Source organism: Silene latifolia, chromosome X (assembly GCF_048544455.1).
Source record: "Silene latifolia isolate original U9 population chromosome X, ASM4854445v1, whole genome shotgun sequence".
In the NCBI taxonomy this organism is placed as follows: Eukaryota; Viridiplantae; Streptophyta; class Magnoliopsida; order Caryophyllales; family Caryophyllaceae; genus Silene; species Silene latifolia.
In genome coordinates this window covers 38,937,390-38,947,038 of record NC_133537.1, presented here as the reverse complement: position 1 = coordinate 38,947,038, position 9,649 = coordinate 38,937,390, and the positions used below count along the sequence as shown (strand labels likewise).

General features: G+C 36.1%; 1 protein-coding gene across 1 annotated transcript; it reads left to right on the top strand.

The window, feature by feature from the left end:
• Positions 1-247: 247 nt before the first annotated feature.
• LOC141617214 (uncharacterized) lies at positions 248-2,413 on the top strand. Its single transcript, XM_074434399.1, has 3 exons — positions 248-873; positions 934-1,336; positions 2,267-2,413. The coding sequence occupies exons 1-3, from the start codon at positions 248-250 to the stop codon at positions 2,411-2,413; spliced, it is 1,176 nt and encodes a 391-aa protein (XP_074290500.1).
• Positions 2,414-9,649: the final 7,236 nt, after the last annotated feature.

Sequence of the window (9,649 nt, the reverse complement as noted above, 5' to 3'; positions counted from 1 at the left end):
TTTTAAATTTCATCCTTTATGTGGTAGTTTGCAGTTGTCCCATCTGATGTTTGCTTTGACGACAATTGTTGCTTTTTTAGTAAGGGAGACATTCCTTCTATCATGGTGTCTTTGCTTCGTTCTTTTGCTACATTTCCTTGTGCTTCGGTTTGCAAATGAACCCTACTAAAACTAATGCCTACTTTAATGGGGTGTCTAGTGGGGTTAAGAAAGATATTCTCCAAGTTTCGTCAAGGAGGAAGGACAGATGCCTTTTAGGTATCTGGGTATTCCCATCACTTGTGGGAGAATGAAGAAGTCTGATTGTACTATCTTAGTGGAAAAATTGATTGATAAAGTTAGAAGTTTTGGCTCAAGGAAGCTATCCTATCTTTGGCAGGTGATCTTGGTCAATTCAGTCCTATCTTCCATTTATAGTTACTGGGCCAATATCTTCATCATTCCTAAAGGTGTGCTCAACAAGATTAATGCCATTTGTAGAAATTATTTATGGGATGGAAATGTTGAATATATTAGAGTTCCCATGGTGAGTTGGGATAAGAGTTGCTCTCCAAAAGCTGAAGGTGGTTTGGGTATTAGGGAGAGCTATGCCTGGAATCTAGCTACTGTAGGGAAGCTTGTTTGGTGGATTTATTGTTGCCCGGATAGACTTTGGGTAAGGTGGATCAGTAATGTCTATTTAAAAGGGTGTAGCTGGACTGATTATACCCCTCTGGGAGATATTAGCTGGGGGTGGAAAACTGTTTGTAAGGCCAGGGACAAGTTAGCTGCTGGTTTTACTAATGGTCAATGGGTGTTAGGTAACAAAGGTTACACTGTGAACTCTGGTTATGAGCTGCTGAGACAGAAATACCAGGAAGTTCATTGGCACAAGTGTGTCTAGAATAGCTGGGTAATCCCTAAACATCAGTTTGTTGGTTGGCTGATTGCTAGGGAGGCACTGCAGCTTAAAGACAGATTGTTTACACTAGGCATTGCATCTGATGACATCTGTTTTCTGTGTGGAGCTGCTGCTGAGAATTTTGAGCATTTATTTCAGACTTGTGTGTATAGCAGCAGGGTTATGTTTGAGGTGGCCAGATTGTATGAGTTCTTTATCCCTCCCAGGAACGTGGTGCAATGGGTTGGGGACTGCAAGCTCTCACAATTGAAGGAAGGTATGATTTTGTGTCTCATTCATGCTGCACACTATCATATCTGGTTGCAAAGAAACAAGGCAAGAGTGGATGATTGTATACTTAGGCCTGAAGCTGTTCTAAAGTTCATCAAAAAAGACAGTGTGTTATGGTTGAAGACAAAAATTGGCCCCTGTATTGATAGGCGTGACCAAGCTTGGGTCAATAGAGTTATGTTGCGTATGTAATATCTATTTAGATATTGAAATTGCTTGTATTAAAAATTGTAGCTTGTAATAGCTGTTTGTGCTTAATGGAAATTTTCACATTTCACCAAAAAAAAAAAAAAAAGAAAAAAAGAAAAGATGTGTGACACTTGTGCTCGTTGCAAACATGTGAGATCATCGTTCAAACCGAAAAGAGTGGTAAGCACGAATCCAGCCCTGGAATTAATACACATGGACTTGTGTGGTCCCATGAAGGTAAGGAGTAGAGGAGGATCCAGGTATGTCTTTGTCCTCGTAGATGACTACTCAAGGTATGTATGGCCTATCTTTCTTCATTCTAAAGATGAGACTTTTGATGAGTTTGTTTGTCTTATGAAACTTGTTCAAAATAAATATAAGACTAACCTTGTCTCTATTCGTACGGATCATGGCACCGAATTTGATAATCAAGCCTTTATAAAATATTGTAGAGTTAATGGTGTAGGACATAACTTTTCTGCACCACGAACTCCTCAACAAAATGGTGTGGTTGAATGTATGAATAGAATACTAGAAGATATGGCTCGTACAATGCTCTTGTGTAGTGGTCTACCTCGTAATTTTTGGGCTGAAACCATTAGTACTTCATGTTATATTCATAATCGTGCTATGATAAGACCTATCCTAAAGAAAACCCCTTATGAACTTCTAAGAGGTCATAAACCTAATATCTCTCATCTTCGTTGTTTTGGGAGTAAGTGTTTTGTTCATAATAATGGTAAAAATAGGTTAAGTAAGTTCGACCCTAGAAGTGATGAGGCTATTTTTATAGGTTATTCGGATCATAGCAAGGCTTATAAGGTCTTCAATAAAAGAACACTTTGTATTGAAGAGAGTATTCACGTTATTTTTTATGAAGATAATGTGTTTGATAAGCCCTTACAGGATGAGGAAGAAGACAAGGATGAACCTGATTTTCGTCTTTCCAGAGATGATCCTCCAGAATTGGAAACTGAGGACAATGAGATTGAAGGAATAAATGACGAGCTTGAGCATTCTTCAAAAGACAAAAAGAAGAAAACTAAAGTATAGTTTATGATACTATAACATTGTCTCAAGATAAGAATTCCCAATCCAATGTTATGGATGATGTTACTATAACATTGAATCCAAATCAAGGTAATGAGTCTGAAGTTATACCCGACTCTACTACAACACCAGGATTGGATTCAGGGGGAACGTCCTCAAATTCTGAGCCAAATGATGTTGGATTAAGTTCAATTAATGAAGAACCAAGTACTTCAACAAAATATAAATATAAGAGTTCACACCCTATGGAATGTATACTTGGTAATATTAAGAAGGGAGTTCAAACGCGATGATCCTTGAACAATTTCTGCTCCTTCTATTTGTTTCTATCTACAATCGAACCAACAAATATTAAGGAAGCTCTCACAGAATCAGATTGGATTATAGCTATGCAAGAAGAACTTCAACAATTCGAACGGAACAAAGTTTGGCACTTAGTTCCTAGACCCAAGGACCGATTTGTAATTGGAACCATATGGGTGTTCAGAAATAAGTTAGATGATTCCGGGGTCATAGTTCGAAATAAGGCAAGATTGGTGGTACAAGGTTATAATCAACAAGAAGGAATCGATTATGATGAAACCTTTGCACCCGTTGCTCGTCTTGAAGCTATTAGACTTCTGATAGCATTCGCAGCTCACAAAGGAATGAAACTCTTCCAAATGGATGTCAAGACAACGTTTCTAAATGGATATCTACAGGAAGAAGTCTTCGTAGAACAACCCCTGGAGTTAAGGACAACAAATTTGAAGACCATGTCTTTAAATTGGACAAAGCCCTATATGGATTGAAGCAAGGACCAAGGGCCTGTTATGATAGATTATCAAAATTTCTACTTGACAGTGGATTTAAGAGAAGATCTGTAGATAAAACCTTATTCCTAAAATCCGAGGGTACTGACCTTTTGGTTGTTCAAATCTACGTCGACGATATTATTTTTGGATCAACCAACCACAATTTGTGCAAGTATTTTTCGGAGTTGATGACTTCCGAATTTGAGATGAGTATGATGGGAGAATTGAAATTCTTCCTAAGTCTGCAAATTCAACAAACTGAAGAAGCATCAAAATTCATCAACAAAAATATATTAAGGAATTAATTCGAAAGTTCGGAATGGAAAATTCCCATGCTATGTCTACTCCAATGGTCGCAGACAAGAAATTAACTTTAGATGAAGACGGTAAGACAGTTGATGAAACAACTTACCGAGGAATGATTGGGTCATTGCTATATTTAACTGCAAGTAAACCAGATATCAGGTTTAGTGTATGCGTTTATGCGAGATATCAATCATCTCCCAAAGAATCGCATATGACGGCCGTAAAAAGAATTTTACGATATCTTATTGGCACGGCCAAGCTCTCTCTGTGGTATCCTATGGAATACAACTTCGATCTTGTCGGATATTCAGATGCCGATTACGCAGGATGCTCCTTAGACAGAAAAAGTACGTCACGTGTTGCCACATTTGTTGGACCTTGCATTATTACTTGGGGTTCAAAGAAGTAGAATTCAGTTGCCCTTTCAACAGCAGAAGCCGAATATATTGCAGCTGGACTGATATGTACTCAAGTATTATGGCTTAAGCAACAGTTATGTGATTATGGTGTTGATGTAGGTTGTATTCCTATTTTATGCGATAACACGAGTGCTATTATTATTTCCAAAAACCCCACGCAGCACTCGCGTACCAAGCACATTGAAATTGGACACCATTTTATACGTGACCATGTTGAAAAAGGGAATATAAAACTCGAATTTTGTAGTAATGAAAAACAATGGGCAGACATTTTGACAAAGCCTTTAGCTAGAGGACGTTTTAAGACTTTACGGTTGGAAATTGGTTTAATTGGTGGCAACTAAACTCGTCATAAATATTTTATTTCCCGTATGACTAACTAGATTTGACGAGATTGTATGTCTATGTTCGTATTTTCCGTTGCAAGTACACTCTTATATAGTATTTTATTAATTTATGAGAATATTCCGTTTGCTAGTCTATTATATTTTGTGTTGTATACAAACCATAACTTTTGATTCATCACATATACATTCTAAGGTTTAGAGCTTCATAAACCAATGACATTCATGATTGGTTTTATTTAGGATGTGCGTAGTACTCCTTACATGGCATGTAACATCAAATTGCGTAAGCATGAAATTTGTCTCTTATTACCTGTATACACTCGGGTTTGTGGTAGTTATACATGTGGAGACGTGACCCTTCCTTTACGTTTTACCTACTAACCTCACATTAGACAAATTTGCCTTGTTTTGACCTATTTATTCAACTACAGTCCATATGGCCTACCCTTGTCAAGCTAGTCTTGTTGGTATATTTGGAAGTCTTATTGTGGTGAATTTTGTTGGTGTTGTGATGAATATTGGAAGGAAGGAAGAAAAAGATGGACTGAAAAAAAAAATGAAAAAAAAAAATACAAAAAAAAGAGGAGAAAAATGATATTATAAAAGATGGAAAAGCAGAAATCTCTTACTACTCCTATTCTTATTCATTTCCATATTACTTAAGGAGAAGTACTTGTTGATGTGAGTGAGTGTGTGTCATACTTGGCATGGTGCATCATTTTTAATGTTGGGTTGGAAAGTGGAATATGGTTATCTTTGGTTGTGATCGGTGCTAGCTTGGCTTTTACCTCCATATATCCAAATTATTTTGCCCCTTCTTACCCAATTACCTCTTCTCACATTCATATGTAAGTCCTTGGCATGTGTTTTGGACTTTGCTTGGTTGGTGTGTATATGTACGGTAGCTAGAGATCTCTATCATGTTAGATTGCATGCATGCTTCTGTAGGTCGCAGTTAGGTGAGTGACTAATTTCTTTCTCTCCTACAAAATCTGTACTCAACTTGGTTTGTATTACACACTTTATATGTAGAGCTTGCTTATGTTGAAGTCGTTCTTATGCTATAATATATGCTTTGGTTAATATATATTTCTTGCCTCGGTTAATATCATTCTAGTCGTTTTATGTCTGTTCTCGTCTTTTTGATGATGTCGAGAGGGGGAAGAAATGACCATGATTTAGTATTTGTCTAAGCTTGCTCCTTGTCAAGACCTATTGTCTCTTAAAGTCCTTAAAGTTTTGGTCTTGTATATAATCGTTTGATCTTGCGTTGATCTTTATCTATAAAGATGACGGTATTATATTAAGGGGGAACTATATACTTAATCACAATTTTAGGAGACTTGCCATCATCAAAAAGGGGGAATTTGTTGAACCATATATATATATATACATATATATATGTTTATGTTTTGATGATGTCAAGAGTGCTTTACATTCTATATACTCGTTGCGCGTAATTGTTTGTTTAGTCTCTTCAGATTAGACTTATTATTTGCAAAGCCTACAGAATTGTGATGAAAGTATACAAGACTTTGTTATGATCAAGCCCTCAATCACGGATCAATATATTTCAAGATATTGAAGAATTATTCAAGCATACATGAGAAGATGAGGCTCATTTAAAGATTGATCAAGCTTGAATGATGAAGTAGCCTACGCTCGAAGATCTCCTAAGAAGATTAGAATAGCGTAGGTGATTATCTCGTAATGGTAACTTTAGAGTGCACTTCTTAAATTGGTAAAGTTATAGCTTCACAGCTATAACATTGCGTATATAAGAGCTCAATGTTATAGCTCTTCTACTATAACATTGAGATGTGAAGTTTATATTATACACGACAAAAATAGTTTTTAAATTGTTTTGAAAAATATTTTTGTTCTTTTAAATGTTTTTAGCAAAAAAAGGTATTTATTATGCAAGTGAGATTATATCCCTATTGAGTATGGTTTTATGATAAGCTTATAATTAGTAATTGTATTGAATCAACTTATGAGTCGAGTCATGTTACTAATTAGGGTTTCTAATATTACATACTCTAAAACCCTAAAACTAACCTAATATCACTTTGGGGTTTCATGGAAATCAAGGTGTATGGGCCGTGTGATTTTCGTGTAAACGTGATGATATAAAATTGTATATTGTTAAGATTTTATTCTATAAATTATCTTAACACATCTTTTATATTTTGCATGATATGGTTACATATATGAAAAATATATTTTAGCTATTGAAAATCTTATCATATCTTGGGGTTTTAAGGAAAAGATATCAAGTGAATATTTAATAAGATAATATATCCCTTTATTATCAGCTTATATCTTTTCCTAAGATATTCTAGATAAAAATAATGAGATTTGTTTTGATTCTCATATCTTTTTATCTCGGCATATCTAGGGTATAAAGGAAAGGTATCAAATAAATATGTGATAAGATATTATATCTTCCATAATTATATTTTGCATAATATGGTTAGGATATATGATAAGATATTTTGTGTATCTTTATATTTGGAATATCTTATCATATCTTAGGTTTAAAGGAAAAGATATTAAGTAAATATTTATAAGATTATCTTATAATTATTCCATATATTTTTTAAAGATTGTCTAAATAAAATAAGGAAAGTTGTTATAATTTCTCTTATTTTATTCGGCCATATTGGGGTTTTATGGATACCGAAATTCTCCTCTCCTTGGCACTATAAATACTTGACACTTTGCAACATTTGAAAGTTAGACCTTTGAGCATAACTTTGATTTATTTTAAGAAAGCAAAAACTGTGTGTTTCAAACAAGAAAACCATTTTGCAGTTTTCGAAAAAGGTCGTGTGTTTCTAAACTTGTGCATTCGTTCTTTCGTTATCATTATAAGATAATAGTGCTTAATTGATTTCCTACTCGTTCATTAACGTAAACTTTTAGTAGAATCATTAGTGCTTTCTTATTAGCGTAAGTTAGTCACTCGAGTATTTAACGGTACTCACTTGAGTTACAACTAGGGTTAGTTGTACGAGTTGGGTTAGTAAATTTGTAATCCGTAGAAAGGTACTAAATTTATTAATCGAGAATAGTGGACGTAGGTTTCAATTTGTGAAACTGAACCACTTCAAAAATCCGTGTGTCTATCTTTCTCTTTCATTTATTTGCATTGTTTTAATTCGTTAATCAATTGATTAGTTAAAGTTTAATCAATAAACTTTAAATAATTAACTATACACATACAATCGAAAAAATAAGTTAAAATTTTTAATCCTCAATTCACCCCCTCCCCCCCTCTTGAGTATTTCGGATCGATAGACTCTTCACTCCCAAAAATTTCCAAAATTATGGATGCCTTTGAAAACCGTCTGAAGGAATGGACGAATGAGTTTACAAACATTGAGAAACACGATATGGTGCTTTTAATTTAGGATCAATCTTGAGTCTCAAATTAGTGAAAGTGGTGAAGTCTTTCTTGGATGCTTGTCTTGAGTATTGGGACCCGAATTTCATGTATTCGCCTTTCCTGGAGGCGAAATTTGTCCTTTCCCTGAAGAAATAGCTACTGTTGGAGGATGGGACCCAGAAAATGTTCCGGCTATACCCCCTAGCTCTCAAGGATATAAAAGTAAATTTAGGGACTTGCTTGGATTGACCAAGGCTAAGGTGAACCATCTTGTGACCTTAAAATGTGTCTGTATGTTTGACTTTATTGACCGATTTATATATAGGGAAGACCCTACTATTTCTTATGTTGCGAGGCGCAGGGCCTTCGGGTTTTGTCTACTGCATTGCTATGTCCTTCGAGGGCATGTTGACAAGGAGATGAGAGGGGATCCTCGTTTTCTGAGCCTAGTGGAATAAATGGAGCTACGCAAGAGCCCAGGATGCCTAGTCTTAGGGGAGACTATTCTTGATTTGGATAACAGAAAGGCCAACTGCGAGCTTCCTTATTTGGGAAATCCCATCATCCTGCAAGTAAGAACCCGACATATTTTCTTTTTCCTTTTCGACTGCTTTTTTTTCATTTCTTTTTTTTTTGTTTGTTTTTTTGGTCGATACACGGGTATTAATTCCCGTTTTCTTTTTGAAAGTTTGGTTGATGGAACGGCTGCGGTTGATCAAGCCCCGAGTTAATGTGCAAGGATATCATGCTCGATCAATTACAATGAGAACCAGGCTATACATGTTGGACTTCACTCGGGTATGCGACTACTGGGAAAATAAGTTGAAGAGCATATGCAGTCCCTTAATCTGATGGATTGTGCCATGGTGGCACCTCAGGTCAGTCACTGGAGTCTCATCTTTGGATCCGACACGGTCAGTTCGTGTCCCTGGCTTGGAATTCATGGTTTGCATTTTTCCGGAGAGATTGATGAGGCAAGTGGGCCTTAGGAAGAAAATTCCTAAGTTGGATACCGTTCCTCATACTGCCTTGGCACATACTTCGGAGTCTTGTCGAGAGTGGGTAATCCGGTGGGCTCAGAAGAACATGTGGTTCATACCAGTTCATATTGGCTCCTTATGGGTATCTGACTCATATTTGCAGTGGAGGAAGGTCGGTACTCCTGAAGAACGTGAGAAGCTGAGGAAGCACGAGCCTGTGGATTATAAGATCCGCGAAGTAGCAAAGGAGAACCAAAAGTACTTGACTGCAGAGGAAAAAGAGGCCGGATTCCTAGTTACTCGTCCATCGAAGAAGCTGAGAGCTGCTCCTGCCGTAGAGATGGTGATGGATCGAAATGGCAAGGCTAGACCGCGAGAACGACCGTTGGTGATTAGGTCGGAGACAACGCAAGAGCGCCCGGCTCGTGGCCGAGATAAGAAATATGACAAGGGTGACAAAGGCAAAGGGAAAATAGAACAATAGCCTTAGTCATTTATTATAGTATTATTATTATTATTATTAATTTGAGTTGTAATAAATGGCGGGGTTTTTAGAATCCTAGCCTAGCATTTTTTTCTTCAGTATTTTCATTTTATGTATATTTGGCGTATTATTATTATTTATGGAACAATGAATAAAAGATTTATTAGTTAAGAAACCGTTGTGATTTTCTTTTTATTATTCTTGTCGAATTTCAAATGCAATTGCAAATGTCCTTCTATTTACATTTTTTTTTAAAAAATGGGTTTTATCCTGTGAAGGATTGCCTACGTATTCATTAGAAAAAAAATGAAATCAAATCCTGTGCGTAGTTCGAGTAAATGTAAAAGAATAATTGTTCGAAGTAAGAGCTTGTAATGAACTTTAGAAAAATAAGCATGTACTTTTTACTTACTCCTAAAAGAAGTACAATTCAATTTACTTGATGATATGAGGATGTCGAGATGTCAAAATACAAGAGCATAGTGACATAAGCTTTCTTTCAGCGGGCCAAGGGCCATTTT

Coding starts and splice junctions, on each gene's coding strand:
- LOC141617214 (XM_074434399.1), top strand. CDS start 248: ATGCCTTTTAGGTATCTGGGTATTCCCATCACTTGTGGGAGAATGAAG. Junction 874..933: donor CAGGAAGTTCATTGGCACAA/GTGTGTCTAGAA, acceptor GCTGATTGCTAG/GGAGGCACTGCAGCTTAAAG. Junction 1,337..2,266: donor ATAGGCGTGACCAAGCTTGG/GTCAATAGAGTT, acceptor AAGCCCTTACAG/GATGAGGAAGAAGACAAGGA.